This window comes from Electrophorus electricus, chromosome 8 (assembly GCF_041902795.1).
Source record: "Electrophorus electricus isolate QZ-2024a chromosome 8, ASM4190279v1, whole genome shotgun sequence".
In the NCBI taxonomy this organism is placed as follows: Eukaryota; Metazoa; Chordata; class Actinopteri; order Gymnotiformes; family Gymnotidae; genus Electrophorus; species Electrophorus electricus.
The window spans coordinates 20,025,007-20,042,853 of NC_137504.1; the positions used below are offsets into that span (position 1 = coordinate 20,025,007).

The following is a 17,847-nucleotide window of genomic DNA, read 5'->3' on the forward strand; positions in this document are numbered from 1 at the left end:
ACTAGAGGCCTGGGCAGTCTGAAGCTGTGGTAACTTCTTGTCGCTGTTTTTAGAATTGCACTCATCTCTTAGGGGTTTCTTAGGGATCACTTAGGGTTCTGCAGGGTATCTACTATGATTTCTGGTTGCTTCACCATCACTTGCTTGTGTGTCTGTATCTGGAGGTCACACAGGATCTGGAGGTCATACGGAATCCGGATAATAATAATAATAAAAATAATAATAATAATACATTATATTTTCATGTGCATTGTAGAAAATCAAGGACACATTACAAATAGAGGAAGGTATCTGTGGTGAAGGCTACTGTTGCTTCATTAGGTGGGTGTAATGATCGAGACTCCAACCATAAACTATTTCTCCCTTCTGGCTGGTGTACAGCTACTGAATGATAGATATTGGGCAGAGCACATTTTATTCATTTACTGATGGTTCACAATGGTTCCATGATACAGGCAAAGTCTTTGATGTGGTTAAGCTTCCATAAATGCTCTTTCAGCTCTTTGCAAACCACAGATGTGCCAGTACGATGCAACCAAAAAAGTCTTTAGCCCCACCAAGGCTGCCAAGCTCCCTTCTCACCATGAGTATGAGTATGTGCCATCAACCTGAAGGAGGGAGCTGTCGTCGGCACCCCCCCTCCCCACCTCTCCATAATAAAGAGGGTGATGAATGGAAAACAGCTTGTAGTACAGCCTCAGGACACTATGAGTACCTGGTTCTTTGTCTTGGGCTAGTCCCAGCACCTTCCATATATCAAAGGGCATTCCTAGGTATTGCCACTTAAATCGATGACATCTATCTATTCACTGTCGTAATACCAACATGTACCAGCATGATGTACATCAGATCCTCAGCACTATCTTATGCAATAATCTATATTGCAAGCTGGAGAAGTGCAAGTTCCACCTCCGCAAGGAGGATAATCCTAGAAAATGGCTGCATCATCAGGAAAGCCTGAGTGCAGGTGCAGCCCAGTAAGGTGGAGGCGGTAAATGGATGGCCATAACCCCAGACATGCCATGAGTTGCAGCAGCACCTAGGGATCACCCATTTCTATCGGCAACTCATCCAGTCATTCAGTACCCTGGCTAAGCCCTTGATGGACCTGCTGCATAGGCAAGAACCTGGAATACCTCCAAACCACCAAGGGCTAACCTGCATGCAGACTCACTGGTCTGGGTTCATTTCCTGGTGTGTGTTTCAGGTCACCTACAGACCAGAATCCAAGAACCTGAAGGTGGATCTGTTCTCTCAGAAGTACAGCATGGAGGCTCTTCCCATCAGCCGTGAGCCAGTCCTTCCTCCTTCCTGCTTCATGCGGGCTGTCAGTTGGTACATTGATCACAACACCCCCACCATCTCAGCCTACCAGATCAGCTCTTTGCTTCTTTGCAATGCCACACAGCACTCATTACCTGGGCACAGTCCTGCCTAGGAGCAGTACATTCTGGATCCACACAGTCCTCCCAGCTACTGGTGCCATGCTATTGGTGGCCAGTGATGTGGGGAGACATGTCTCAGCAAGATGCTGCGCACACCACCAGCCGGTAAGCTGCTCCTTCTCCCCACATCACAACATCCCTTGTCTCATCTGGCTGTCAACTTTGTCACAGACCTTCTGGTCTCCAAGGGAAACACTGTCATCCTTATCATAATCAATTGCTTTTCCAAGATGGTCTGGTTCATTCCACTCCTGGCACTTTCCACCATGCTCGAGACAGCTGACCTGCTCTTCTGCCACATCTTCCAATGGCTTGGGCTCCCATAAGTCATCATTTTGGACTGGTGGCTGCAGTTCACCTCCCAAGTGTCGCAGCAGTTCCTAGGAAAACTGAATGTGATGGTGATGTGATGATCTTATGTCAGGCCTTCACCCACAGTCCAACAGGCAGGCAAAGAGCGTAAACCAGGAGCTTGGTAAATTCCTATACCTTCACTGCCAGGAGCACTCAGAGATCTGAAGCTCCTACCTTCCCTGGAAGGAGTAGGGCCAAAACTCTCTTCACCATGCAGGTACAGTGCTCACCCCCTTTGTATGTGTGCACTTGGATATCAGCCCTTGATGTATTCATGTATTCTAACCTCGAAAAACCCCGCTGTCCAGACATGGTGCCAGTGGAGTGAGCAGGTCAGGAAGGAGACCCACCAGCACCTGCGCACTGTCATCACTGCCTAAAAGTAGAAAGTGGATCAGTGACGTGGAGAAACCACCACCTACAAATCCAGAGACCAGGTGTGGGTGGCAATGTGAGACAGACGGGTGGGACCAACTGGCAAGCTGGACTGGCAAAGTATGCAGGTCCATATACCATCATTAACACATTAATGATGTTACCCTCAGGGTCAGCTTTCCATGCATCTAGAGGAGTGAAGCTGGGTTTGGAACCAAACCTGTGACATTTTTCCCTCGGATGCACCCATCCAAGCCAGCTCCCTGGGCAGATCCTGCTCTCTGAAGTTGGTGGGATCTTTGGGTTACAGGAGGGGTTACTGGAGGGGTTCATGGTGCATCAGACATCCAGCCTGACATGCCTACTGCGACACACACACACACACACACACACACACACACACACACACACACACACACACACACACACACACACACACACACACACACACACACACACACGCACTGCACCTTCTCAATTCCCTGCTTATTGAGTGCCTTCATTTGTTCCTTGTTTGCACTTTTGACTCTTCCTCTTATTTAGGCACATTGTTCCATTGCTGCTGTGAACTAGACACCCTGAGTGTTTACCACTACTCTGCTGCCTTCCCGTGACTACAGTTAAACTGCCAATGCTTTTGTTTTCTTTTGCTATTTAGCCAGCTCACTGCTGTGCTTCTTTGTTGATTTATCATGGAGACACTCTAAATATGCACTTGTGCACTTCCCTCCCAGCACCTGTCACACTCCAGCTGCCCTAGGCTTCCATTAGATGTGTGTTTCATGGCAGCTAGTTTTCTGCACTTTTCTAAGTACACAGAAGTATGTTGTAATTATTATTATCCATGGAAATTTGGTAAATGCTACAGATGAGATTAAGTTGAAAAAATGCCATAAAAGTATTTTAATTTATCAATGTAATATCTTGATATGCACCTCTTGATCAATACCTTGATCAATGTGTGTTGTCCTTGGCCTGTAAAAATGTTTGGTTAGCCTTCTGTTTCTCTTCCTCTCTCTAATTATGATTGTGATACACTGTTGATTTTTAAAAGTTAAATAACCGCACGTTGATATTTGTCAAAAATGACAACCTCTGTAGACATACCATAACATTTAAAATACTTCCTAATTAACCTGTCACTGTAAGTCAACTAATTTGCATGTGTTACCTCAAGCTGATTTTGTCGTTTAAGTGGATGTCCAATTCATTCAAGGCAGAATGGCACAGAATGAGCAGAACCTTAGGGTCATGAAACTGTATTAAAAAAAGTTGTTCATAATATGTGTTCAGATATTTGCTTGCTTGCTGGTTTGTGTTGTTTTGAAACAGGCTTAGGCTTGTAGCCTAAGTTATTCTTGAAAGCAGGATTTATCATTTTAGTGAGATAAATTCAACTCGAAGTTGAGGACTGTCCAACAGGAATGTCCCTCAGCAATTCTCCTATCAGACAGTATTGACTTTGGCCTTAAGTTATCTGGCTAAACTGAGAAAATAAATCAAGCACATTGAAGTGGTAGTGGATGTAAACTTTAGACACATTGATGGCACAGTTATAGGTGCAAGAGAGGATAAGGGAGTAAAATGAAGAGAGAACAAAACACTTTAAGTTAAGGACAGTTTTTAACCTTGAAAGTTAGGGATGACTATCACAGGACAGAAGAGCAACAAAAATGTAGGACAATACATTGTCCCCTGTGCAGGGTAACTATTTTGATTTCCTTTTTAAGAATTCTTGTTATGTTATACCGTAGCAATGGCTATAGTAGGCTTATTTATATGTGAATTTTGAGACCTGCGCAGAGGAAAGTCGCGCGCAGTCCATTTCAAAGGGGAACCTTTGTCATTGGTTGCTGGGCGGAGATTTCAACGAGGTGAAATATGGATACGCGTGTTTGTACTTTATGAAAATCAACACATGGATGAAACGCCAAAGAACATAGTGTGAGAGGGACTTTACCATGGTAATGAATCAAAATAATTTTTGTTGAAAGGAAAGGTGTGCACAGGAATGAATTCTCTTTAGGGCATTTTATGAATACACGAACGAGATGCATTTTACAATGACAGAGTAGTCTCTCCAAGTTCCGGAGCTTGGTGCACGTAATGGAGAAGGAATTGTTTAAAAGATTTGGACGCAGTGGGAGCAAAACTTCAAGTTCCGATACGCTGTCAGACGGGGAGCAACGCGTTGAGGATACTGAACCCAAACTACAACATTTTGAGGCACTCCGCTGTTGCGCTTTAGATTTTGTTAGTCTTGACCAAAAACGGAAGCAAGGCGGCACTTGCCGTGAATCAAAGGACACTGGCAAAGAGGTGAAAATGAGGAATAAAGATGACCTAGAGCAAGACCACGAGGATGAGGACGAAGACGAAATGGTAAAATCTGTTGATGTGAACCATACACCACACTGACATAGCTACCATTGGGGATTTATCACAGTTTGCCTTTTAAACGGAGTATTGTGTTGAGAGAAAGTGGAAAGACAGGTGTGTTCCTGTGGGCGTAATCTGCTGGTTGGTGGGGTCAAGTAGGTAATGTGTGTCAGAAGACAGATCCATCAGTTGTTGTGTTGAAGGATAATGATTATGTACAAGTGTTGTAGCTCACCTTTTATAATAACCTGTCAGCTCTTGTTGTTAAATGCCCCACCTGCACTCATGTGGCTGGATTCAAATACCTTGAAGGTCATGGGTTGTTTAGCCAGACTTTCCATGCTCCTTTTCAGAGTTTAAGTATAATATTAGAAATATAATGCTGCTCTTTGTTGATACCATCAGTCCACCTTCCAGTGAGAAGTTACTGTCATCAAATTTATGGTGCCTGAATATGCTGAATGTTGTGTTGAAAATGTTGCTGTGTTTTTGGAAGACCAATCACTGCTATTTCAAGAAAATGCTGTTTGCAAAAATCTATATATCTATAGGTATTGAAAGACTTGCTGAATTGTTTTTGTTTTCTTTAATGAGCTATCTGCATGCTTTGTGTTGCTACTCGGTTTCAGACATACTTCATTACAATGACACTGTTCACCTTAACTTAGTTGCAGAGTGGGATGACTGCTGCAGCAGTCAAGACTGGTTCCTCCTGCTGCACAGAATAATTATGCTTTTAACCACATAGCTAATATGCCATTTCTTCTGACATCAGTCAGTGGTGCTTGAGCAGATACCTGAGGTACACCCATAGCTGCACCATTCATTTGCAACAGGTTGAGTGAGCTGTGCCATTCACAGGCAGATGGTGATACTCAGAAACTTGATTTTGTTATTTATGGTATGCTGTTGCCAAGCTCAAGAGCAGAGGAGAAGGCTTCTGGGAACAGCAGTTTATCTTAAACAAAGCCCAAGCAGATTTTGTTGTTGAATGAATCCAGCTATGACATGGCCTGCTCTAATACCAGTGCTCCTCATGGTGGGGGTCTGATCTGACACTTGTCACAGCGTTCGATCCCATGCTGTTCATAGGATAAGGACATCTTGCTCCAGGTTGAACAAGCAGATACAGTGAGAGATTTATGCAGCTTACAGTGAAATGTTCAGCTCTTAAAATGTTCTTTTAGGCCCTTGATGGTGGTGTTCATAAATAAAGATATTTTTTTTTCTCTCTTACAACCTCCCTCACACACCAAAGCCTGCTTTAAAAAAATCTTCCTTGTTAGGAAAATGTTATTCCTTTCTTTCACTTACGACTTGGCATGTTGCTATGACAACCATAATGGCGGTCTCTTGTGATGCTGTTTTAACAACTTGATATAGCATTTATTTGACAATATTTTTTTCTTTCTGAAATTGCTTTCTGTATGGTGATTTTGGCAGCAGCTTGTTTAACTTGCATTTTGATAAAGGCCCTAATCTGGTCACTTGTGAATTTTAAGGTCACTCCTGACTTTTCCTTGGTGCTATGAGGTTTTGAGTAGTGATTGTGTCACTTTATCACTGCTAGTATCACATTTTAAAGAATGTAGATTTTGTTTCCACTTTTTTTTTGCACTATTCGTCAATTGTTTGCCCATTAGTTTAACACTGATAGATTTATACACAGTTTGATCTTTAACTATGATTTAGTCCATCAGGCAAAAGTGCAGCTCACAGTGGACATTTTTCATGCATTGATTTAACTTTGCCACCTTTTCCAGCAGGAAAACTCAGATAAAGCCCAAGTCCTCTCTCATTGTAGGAGAGTTTTTAATGCTTGTAGAGATTATTTGCAACAAACTCACCAGTATCTTACCCCACCTCACCAAATCTGTAACCTGACCACTTTTATGTTAGCTCGTTGACCCCATTTCAAGAGTCTTAAATAGCTCCCTTCACTTCCTCTCTTCCTCCCTCCTGAATAGTGATCTAAAATGAAGAGGACATTTGCCATACAAACCAGTGACACTGTCTCACTTTTTTTCACCTATAGAATTGTGCTTGAACTTGTAGGAAGGCAACAGTGCTATCACATGACTCACGGAGACAGCATTGTGACTGCTTTATTTGACCTTACTGGGCTAGTGCCTGTACTTGATATTTGCTTGGGGCATCTTCTCTTTAGAACCCTGCAAGTTCAGGGTTGTAAATAAATCTTCATTTAAAATTTATTTATTTTTTAATATTTTTAGGGGGGGGAAGGGCACCTACAGAGTGAGTGAGTGTCTTATGCTCTAAGAGGAGTACTCTGTAATCTCTATAAGGCTTGATGTCATTACCAGCATGTTTAGTTGATATCTGCTGTATCTCTCTCTCTCTCTCTTAGTCCCTTTAGATTGTGAATGGCAAACACATAGCTTTGTTTTAATGGAGACACCTATACTCTACCAGAAACCAGCACAATGTATGAAGGATGTTGGGTAAGAAAAGCTTCCCTGACCTTTAAATGCAATAGTTTTCCACTTCAGACAAGTCTTTGGTTGTTGTTTGTGGATTTGCTGTTTTCCCTGAACATTAATCAGGGAAATTTTATTTTTAAATTTTTTTAAATATCTAACCTGAAATGAAGGATGCATATTCAGATGATTCATGGCGATCTTTGGAAACTGGGACTCAAAGTAGGAGAGTAAGAGGAATGGTGATGCCAGCAGCTCAAAACTAGCCATGAGCAAAATAAAACAACATACACTACTAGACCTTTATAAAAGAGTTTGAGACATGCAACCTATATAGCAAGTATGTTAGAACTCGCCTGAGGTACAGTGTGTCACTGCTGACTTTCAGATATTGATATTTAAGGCTCTGTTATTATTCAAGACTGGTATCGCCAATCACAGAGCACCAGAGAGAGTAACTTGTTTGGCAGGCATAAATATGTTATCTTAGGGGGTGTGACATTTCCTCTTTTAAAAAGGCCTTGAGGAGACATACTTAATTGTTAACATTAAAGTACTCGTAAGCTGTATGCATAAAGATATGTTGTTGTTATTTTTTAGAACAACAAAGTGCTGAACTGGCTGTTTCTTTTGCCTTGACACTATGCCACTTTGTGGTATCAATTCATAGACTGGGAATTATTTGGAGTGATTAATGGTGTATACAATAATTACAACATTAACTTAAAAAAGCACTTTGTTTGCCTGCTGAGATCCATACGTTCTTCTGCATCTGTTGTAAACAATATGCATAATAATAAACTGACTTTGATACTAACCTTTTCATATAATTTGATATAATACTAACTTTGATATAATTTCTTTTGTAACCACACTTTTTTCATGTAGTCTGGATTTGTAATCCACTCATGGGCAAAAATGCTGATCTAGTTTGTTGATCTCACTAATGACCTTTTGAAATGTACTACATAGATTTAAAGTTTGATGATGAAAGCATGTTTGAAGGTGTTGTTCTCTCTGGAGTGCTCCTGTATTGGCTCATTTCCTAGTACCATTCTGACATTAATGCTATGTGGAATGATCCCTTTATTGAAAAGCGAAAAAACAAACAAACAAACACAAGTGATTTCTGTAGCCAGTCATAGGAAGTCTCAAACTTCTCACAGACAATTTTGGTAGACATGGTTTGCTTATAAAAGTCCCACAGCTGCTTGTATCCAGAGGCAAAACAGGAAACTGCATCCCTGTTGGGAGTTTGCAGGCCTGTGGAAGCTGGAGGAGGGAGGCTAGCAGGAACACTGCTCATGCGCTGGGTGGCTTCAGAGGGTCAGAGCCTGGACGTGGAGCGCTGTAATGTGAACAGACGTGACGTTTGGAGGAGTACAACTAAGATGGGAATGGAAAGGGAGTGGGGGTGAGATTGACGAGATCTCACTTTGTCTGCAAACTCTGAATTCCCTTAGATTAAAATCCTAACCCTAACCCTAGAGGGAAATGTTGATTATAGTCTACTATATTTTGGAGTATATTAAATATCTTAAACATTTATCAGGTTAACCTGTATAGTTTTAAACAAAATGCTTAATTTAAATGTTTACACATGTCAAATTGTGAGATAAAAGTAAAATACCCTCTTTTGTAGACTGATTTGTAGCCTCTCAGACTGACTCTCTTGGCCTCAACACAGTCCACTTCAGCACTGTGTTGTCTTAATTGAGTTTGGTGGTATAGTTCACACCTCAGAGACATTTTGATGATAATGTCTTATTGGGTTGACAACTGTGTATAGCCCACATTTTGGTTTCTCTGCCCTGATTCACCCACTAAACCTGATAATTAACTGAGTTGAATCAGTTGTTTTTGAGCAAGGAAGACACCCTGCACATTTAGTACTGGGGTTTAGCACCCCTGGCTCATCAGTTCCACCTCTCATCTTACCATACGGACTCCCATGCTGAAGCTATTTTGGAGGGTATGGGAAGGTGAGGGCTCAAAGGGAGCTGACCTATCTAGTTCCTGTGTCAACCGACTGGCTTCTGACAGAGACATAGGAGAAGGGGTGTACAAGAACTGCTGAAACATCATGGGACAGTAGAAGCTGGGGTATTAATGATTATTTAGCTAGCTTTTAATATGTTTATTCTGATAAGCGTCTTACCAAGCTTTAATAAACATCAAACAGAAAGCCATGTCAAAGCTGGGTTAAAATACAGATTTACAGGCTTGCACCAAGAAATGATGAGGTGTAACTGGAGCAGAATTACCATAGGGCAGTAGGATACTACTAAATGCTGTTGACTCTGGATTGTTAACTATGATAGCTGACCTAGATTTTTGTTGTGTACAGTGCTGCACACAGTTCAAGTTGATTTCTAAAAAGCAACACAACCTGATTGTGTGCACCCATATTTAGTGCATTTGTAGTGGTTCAGTTTTAGTCACTGTGCTGCTTTTGAAATATTAGTGATGTTACCTTCGTGAGTTATGTTTTATTTCCTCCAACAGCTCTTTGCAGTCATGCTGGATCATTGTTCTTTTTAGGACTCTGCCCAAATTGCCTGCACCAAACCCACACCACTCCCCATGTGAACAGCGAGAACCGGCCAGTAACAAGAGATAGAAGCTGTGGCGTTAGGTTCTTTAAAGGCAGAATTGATGGTTGCTGTTTAAACCATATACTGCCTGTGGTTTAAATACAATAAAGTCGGCCCTTCCAGCTCAGAGTGACCGAGACCTGCTTATGTCCAGCGAGCTAGAGAATGAAGATAAATGAAATAAAACTTTATTTTTTACTTGTTTCATAGTGGTTACATTCAAAAGCACAAAAAACACCTCAACATAACCCTGCAAAAAGGATTTTGTGAGGAAGGATATTTCCCTACCTTGTGTAACGCTTACTGTGCAGATCACTGACATTAAGTCTGGCAATATGAGTAATTTCCTATTGTTCCCAAAGTCATTCCATACATGTGAGATGATGGGATGTCTTGGTTTGAATTTGATCCAAATCTTACCCTTTCATTGTCCTAGTGATTATTTGGCAGGTAAACTTAAACCCCGCTCACTAAAAAAGGAAGGATGAACCATTTGTTTGAATGGAAAAGGAACGGTGCCATCAGAGCTGTCTTCAAACAGCTATGAAATATTGGTGTGGAAATTCTTATTGCATTCACACTGAGGGCTCACCAATGTGAACAAAGGTTTTAACTGCATTATTTTGACCACAATTATTTGTTTGTTGGATTATGTGAATGCTGTGATTCATCAAAACACCCACTGACCACTTATCTGGAACATCAGAGAGTGGTTAGGATGGTTGGCACACTAGAGGAAAAAGTGTGGTTTGATAGAGGACTCATTTTTTGTGATAGCACTATTGCAAAGGCCAGTATTGTTATGACCATTAAGAAAATATATGTAAAGAAGACTGCACAGTCAACATTACATAAGTTGTTTTGTAAAGACTCATCCTTTAAAGTGAAATTGCCTTTTCTAGAGTGGCTGATTATTGTCCAGTAAGCTTCGCTGCTAATGAGTGAAATATATTTATTATGTAAGATGTTCAATGACTCAGTTATGTAAAGCGCTTTCTAAGAGTTCACAAAGAGGAAGTGTGGGATCTCTCATGAGAAATTACCTCATGTTTGGTATAGAACACTTTAAGAAATGAACAAGTCAAAGTGACATATATAATTCAGATGATGCTTTCAGTCTTAACAATGAGAAACATTTGGGCTTAACTGGTCTTCCAAATTATAAATGACTTAAAGAATGCTACACTTAACCAAATCCACACTGCATTACTGTAACTGTGTTCATATGTTTTATATTGTGGTGTACTGACAATATTGGCAGCAATCTGAATAAACTGGTGGCTGCTGTCATATACTCATATTTCTTGAATAGGTTATGGTATTAATACGAGGATCTAATGGTTATGCAACCAATTTTCCTCTTTGATCCAAATGAAAGACTTAACACTCTGGAGGAGGAGAGACAGCGATGCAGACAGATGTATATTAATAGTGAGAGAAATGTGAAATGTACACAAGGACTGAGAGAATGGGCCATAGCACCATTTTATACTTTAAACAGAGGGGTTCAGTCTAGCACTGCATTTATAGTAAAGCCCCAATCTACATCTGCCTGCGATCTTATTCTTGGCAGCATGGAGCATGACAGTCTCTGTGCTCTGATTGCAAATGTCTCATCTACCGTTTTGAAGCCATTAAAATAAAAAGCATTTCAGACCAACACAAATTTGTCTCAGCTATGAGGATATGGCGTAACATCCACCCACGGTTTTGGACCACTTCACTGCAGATCTCTCCATAGGAACGAGTTCTCATCTGAAAAGGAATTGCAGTGCAAGAGCTCAGTCATGGACCAATGTGCATCTCTACTGCTTGATGGATTGTCAACAGCTCGTCCTGAAAGCTCCCTAATAGAACTAACGGGAAGCCATAAGATCCCCGTAGAGCTCTCTGGCTCACCACAGACGTGGTTCATCTTCACTGCACCTCTCTCGTTGCCTTTCCTGGCACACTGGAGGGTCTCTGCTGTGAAGCTGCATGACGATGGTGACCTCTTCAGGTCATAGTATGTGATGTAATGGAAGGGAAGGGCATTTACAAAAGTGGCTGATTGGGGGGGGGGGCAGGCTTTCCTGTGTTCAGGATTGGTAGTGGAGGGAATTAAATGATTCTTCTTCACACTAGGTCACTCTGACCCATCATTATACCCCCATCCTATAGTTCTGCTTCTCCATCATTAGATGGAGTTTTCACACCTTGTTCTCCTACACAAAAAACATCCCACATCCGTAGAATCTCTGCACAGAAAGTTCATACATTCTACTGCTTTCGTATGTTCTGTGCTGCATCTCATAAAATCTTCGTTAACTCTTTCCAGAGCCTTCCCAAGTCCTCCTGTTTGAGGTCAGTCAGCTTCCCTCTCACCCTCAGTGCATTAAGCGTGAATGCAGCAAGTACCTGTGCGATTATCCTCACATCCCTTTAGGACTAAAAGACCTGAGGAGGCAGCCTCTGTGCTCTCAGCCACTGCAGGAAAATCAGCGTGGTGCAGAACATCACACCATCCAATTCCTCAGTGGCAAACACAAAACATGTGCATGGTGTGAATCCCTCAAATTCACTGAGATTCAGACTTGAGTTTTTTTTTTATCAGCCTAATTAGGATGGATGTATTTGTGTCTTTAATACTTGTTGTTTTGGTAGTGATGGGAGTAAACTAAGCTTTATGTCCACTGCAGGATCCCAGTCTGGCCCCCACAGACCCACAGCCTTCTCCAGTAATGCTGCTGCTTCTTCTTCAGCTCCTGTCAGGGTGAGGAAGACCACACCTCACAGCTGACCAGAACAAACCAAATATGTGCACTGGCAGAGGACCCTAGAGCCAGGGTTCTTAACTCCAATCCTGATTCAAATGTCCTGTGGCCAACACACAAGATCCAACTCCTCAGCTAATTATCAAGTCTTTCATGACTTAAATCCAGTGTCTTGTCGAAGGGTATATTTGAAACCTTGCAGAGCAATGAGTGCCCACTGTAACCCTCCACTGAAGCCGCTTGAATCAGGCCTCCTGCAACTGAGATGCACATCATGGTGATGTATCCTGAGTGATTGATCAGACTTTAGCCACAGTGAGAGATGGTTTGTATGACATTTGTTCTCTTTTGCATCAGTTGAATCCTCTTACTGGAGACAGCACTGTGCCATTATCTTCTTGATTTATGAATTAATTACCTAACTGTTTATAGGCTTGTTATTCATACTCTTGCATTAAAGGGATTTTACATCCCTTTATCATGAATACAGCATTGTTTATATCACCTGTAGTGATGAAGGCAAGGTGATTTACATGTGCATACTTTGTCATGTGATGATGGTGAACATCCAGCTTGCAGAATAAAGCTATTTCTTTGACCTTTGAGGCTGTCCAACTGAGCTTTATGATGAATATGAACAATGGACCACAGAGTTTTTATGACTCTGTGTTTCTGAGTTCATTGTGGTATACTGAGATAAAAGGCTGGTGTTATGATCTGGGTTAAAATTACAAGGACCATTCTGTAGTATGGAAATGACCTATACATTGTGTAGTATTGTGTCACAAACAAAAGTGTACTTCATACAAGCACTCAGAGAAACATGCACTGCGTCACTGTTAATGAGCTCTTTGTCAATGTTGAATTTTAGTCTGTTTATGTAAGAAGAGTATTATTTAATAGTTCTCAAATTTAAATATTTAAATCTTTAAGTATCATAGATATTTGTGATGTATTTAGTAAAGAATCTTTAGAATATTAAGAATATTTAGAATTTTTACCTGTTGGAAATCTATGTTGTACTGATGTAACTCGCCACAGAAACCTCATGAAAATTCATGGGTGTGTCTACAGGAGGAATATAGTTTGCATGCCTATTTTATCATCCCACCCATCACCAACCATGTCACGTTCAAAGTTACTTCTTCCTCATTCTCATGCTCAATGTTGACCATGTCTTCATGCTTAAATGCACTGAGTTGCTTCCATGTGATTGGCTGATTAGATATTTGAGTTCACAAGAAGCTGAATATGTGTACTTTATAAAGTGGCCTGTGAGTACTTTCAGTTTGAGAACTTATTTAAGAAGGTTTATTTTGCACAGTGCTCCATCTACTTCAGTTTTAGCCTTCTAGATGATATTTACTGTTTACTATTTCTTCCACTGGGCCTGCACAGGAAAATTATTGTTTTGGCCAAATATTGACCAACAGCATTTAGATTTTCAAAGATAAATACCTCCTTCTAAATTATCTATTTCCTAATTATCTGTTTTACACAATCCCCCCCCACACCTTTGCATTGTTGCATCGACGTCAGCTGAAAGAGTAGGCAGCTCTCTCAGGATAGCTTTAGCTTTGTTTTTAAATGTTTTTGTGTTTGTTTGTTTTTTTTTCAGTGGAAAATTGGCAGTGGGGCACATTTTATTTCCCCTCCCTTCTTTCAAAAACCAGCAAGAGTACACCTTGACCTCTCTCCTTGCTCCCTTTGGCAAATGGATACGGCTCACGGTGTGAGATGAGGTGCCTATTACCGCTGAGCCCCATCATATACTTAGGAGCTTTGCTTTATCTTCATATTGGTGTCTTCTGTTTGGTCATTTTATTTGAGTATTTTTATAGGCTGTTTTAGTTTTTTGACAACTTTTGAGTTTTATAGACTGAACTATTTGCCTGTTTGTGTATGTTTTGGTTGCGCATGAATATTGTTCATTCAGCAGGACATTTTTAAAAAATCATTTCACTAATAATTTTCAGTATACAAAACAAAGTAGAATTAGAGAAACTTCTGCATAGTCCTAAACATTTTCAAAAGTCAAGGATACGGCAACCCGAACTCTGCTGTTTGGTTTCTAAACTCAAGGGCATGCAGTAAATGTGAAGTGCCCCAGATGACGACGGGCCTGCTTTTATTTGCTATTCCCAGCCGCATTCATTCCTTTCACAGCTGGGTATCCTCTAGTTTGAACTCTGTTTGCTCTCATGTATAGTCTGCCATCCTGATCTCAATTTTCAGGTTATAGGACCACAGGAATGATGATAACCCTTCCATTTTGGGGACAGAGTAGCATGGTTCAGTCATATCAAATGTTTTCTTGTTGACAGGACAATGGTTGGAATTTTTTTTTCTATCAAGTATGGTTTGCCCAACCGATTGGACATTCTGCCTACTTCAATAGGGAAGCTGTAATGAATCCAGATCCTTTATCTTGTGCCTGCAAAGCGAGTGTGTTCCCCCACTTCAGGCCAGGTGGGGTGTGTTCACATTTGCTCTTCTGCTATTCCACTCTTATCCCACTGAATGTTTCTCACAGGGACATCAGTTCCTTTTGAGCTCTCACAAACAATGAGATTCCTGTCACGCCACGTAGGGAAGGGTGTGGGATGTTGACAGTGGAAGAGTCCTTTTGAAATGCCTTTAAAATCAAAATTAAAATTGTTTCATTCTGTTGTGCATACATAATGCTGTCATTGTCCATGTCCTTGTTGTATCCTAAACAGCAATTTTGGATGCAAAGATGAAGATATTCCTCAAGATTCCAGCTATTCTGTTTCTCCAACATGAGAAGTTGCATTTGAGATTACAGTTAATGGTTTTCAAATGAATTGTGTTCTCTAGTTTTCATATTTTTCCCTTACTGCCTAAATCAGGATGAGGGAGAGAGAGAGAAAAAAAAATTTGGGTCTTAAAGCTGTGTTACTGAAATTTGTGATGCAGTATGAGTAGAGTGCAGTGGCTAGACTTAAAATAACACGAACCACCTTTCATGCTTTAGAGCCTAATGGAATATCACAAGTTTTTTTTGACAGGTTTTGCAATATGCAATTTTCAGACTGATTGCTTTGAAATGAGTCTGTAAAAAGTTATACATTTCAGAGATTGTGCCCAAGCCATCTTGTAAATTGCCTTTCACTGGATGCAGAATAAATAATCTGTTTTGCATTGCTTCCCTGTGAGATCCCCATTGTTTTATCACCATGAAAATAAATGTTTGTGTGTCTAGAATGTAGATGGTGCAGCAGCTAGTGATGTGACTCGAATGGATACTGAGTTCTGTATGGTAGGAGGTCAAAGGATTTGAAAGCTTTAAATCACTTTTTACATAATAGGTAAACATACTGATCTTAAATTGAGTATGAAATTCTTAGTTACAGGCTGTTTACATCTTAAAATTATAGCTCACGTGGTTGCCGATTTAAATGAATCATTGAATCATGAACTAAATCAGGAGTTTTATTGTTGGTTCTGGGTATGCATTGATGTAGATGATAAAAACATTATGGATATAGAAAATGTTGTGTTATAGGATTATCCGATTGCTGCTATGAATCAACTTCCTATCTCAATCTGTGAGACAGGAAGTGACAGGAAGTTTGAATCTTTTATTGTATTCACTAAACACCACTTTTCTCTCTCATGCAGTCATGGTGTGTGTCATGGTGTGTGCTGTTTCTCACATTAAGCTGTGGGTTTGTGACCCCCTCCTTCTCTCCTCCACTAGCTGGACAACATCCTGTCCCCCCCCTGCGCGCCCTTCCGCAAGACGAGCAACCCTGAGGTGTCCTGCGGCTTCGGAGCAGCAATTAAATTCAAACACCAGCTCAGTGAAGATGGGAAACAGCTCCGCCGAGGGAGTCTGGGCGGCGCCCTTACAGGTAGCACCGTTGAGATCATTTGCAGTTATACCGTGTACATCCTCACAGAACATGAGTAATATTCCCACCCATGTTTGCATTGCAAGAGTATCCATTTTGAGCCTATTTTGGGGGGAAGAAAACATTACTGGGTCAAGAGGTCATAGTTGCAGTCACTGTAGCTTCAGCGAGATTTTAGGACCTTCTTTCAGTAGTGTAGTGTAGTGCTTTCCTCTCATCAGTGCATGTCAGTTCAGTTGAGACAAAGTCCCTGTTTTCTGGAGCATGCAGAGTGTTGTGTTGGGCTGAACCATTGTGGGGCTGTACTGTATGACAATAAGTAGGCATTGCCTCAGCACCATACGAAAATAAAGAAGAGCAAAATAGAATAGTAAAATAGTATGCTTTCCAAGGCTGAGATATGCAGGAGTATTTATTTTGGGGAAAGCATTATAAAATTAAGATCTTCAGAGCTGGAAGCCATCTTGTGGTAGTATGTTGTTTTGAGCTAAACCATGTGAGAGAGTTGCTTTGCCTCTACTGTTCAGATAAAATGCATTAAATGTGTACCAGGAGGGTGTGACCACAATCTAATGAAAGCCCATTGACCTGTCCAACATGCGTGATTAAGCCCGTCACTCCACACAGTGTGTTTTGTTAACACCTGTCGACTGATTAGGGCTAGAAGGGCAAGGTGTGGTCTGACGAGACCTGGTTGCCATGGAAAGCACGGTTCTTTATTCAGAGAGGCCCAACAGCTGCTAATTGGTATGTACAGGACAACATGGTATCGAGATGACACTCAGTGGGAGTACATCCTGTATAAATATTAACAATTAGGGAATCGGACAGACTGCTGAACAAACATGTACATGCAAATGTACGTTTGAGCCACCTGAAAAATGGGTGTTTGACCATCTTTTATGTAGGAGCTATGTGGTCTCATTAATATCGAAATTAGTTTAAGTTAAATTACAGCCCAAATGACTGAATAAATAAGTGGATATGGGTGACATTAAAGTCATGGTCAATGCTTTCTGTTTAAATATAGCAAAGAGAGCGAGCTGATATGGAAGTGTAGCTGGATAGGTCCAGTTATCTGGAAACATCACCCCAGCATCCAAATAACCTTAAATAAAAAGGCTTGTAAATCCATAATTACTAATGTACCATTCAGTCAATAGATAATCTTAGACTAACAACTAACAACTTTAATTGGTGCTGTGTAAGTCGTAACGAGCAAATTTTGAATTTATTCTTTGTTTTCTCAAGAATCAAATGGAATTTTGACTCAGCTCCACTAATATTTGGGAGCTGACCGACATTTGCGGTTTTGTACTCACTGGAAAGGTCAGCTGGGGGTGGGAAGGGGTTCAGACGAGGTGAAGTTGCTGCTTGCAGGAGTATTGATGTAGTGTGACGCCTAGCAAATAGTGTGTGAGTGTGTCACCGTAACGTGAGGAGCTCTCAAAGCCCGAGAAGCCTGGATGGCACCGCCCAGTAGCTTAGACATGAATTTCATTAAGCCTGCCACGTTTTTGCTCACACTCAAAGTAGAATGCTTAAAGGTGTGAACATCTGAGCCACAAGGCAGACATAATGACTGATGCATCTGTAGCCAAGGTTATCCTCTAAAGATTTATAATGGGTAAAAA

General features: G+C 41.0%; 1 protein-coding gene across 4 annotated transcripts in view; it reads left to right on the forward strand.

Moving 5' to 3' along the window:
- The first annotated feature begins 4,063 nt into the window (after nt 1–4,063).
- mast4 (microtubule associated serine/threonine kinase family member 4) overlaps nt 4,064–17,847 on the forward strand; it is a 68,338-nt gene continuing 54,554 nt past the window's right edge. For 3 of the 4 annotated variants that reach the window (XM_035526878.2, XM_035526879.2, XM_035526880.2), the window contains exons 1-2: nt 4,064–4,556; nt 16,060–16,213. In XM_035526878.2, the coding sequence (XP_035382771.1) occupies nt 4,281–4,556; nt 16,060–16,213 (430 nt within the window). In that variant the 5' untranslated portion in view covers nt 4,064–4,280. Of the gene's footprint in view, nt 4,557–6,982; nt 7,016–16,059; nt 16,214–17,847 lie in introns of those variants that run through there. The other variant, XM_081718664.1, reaches the window with a different exon arrangement.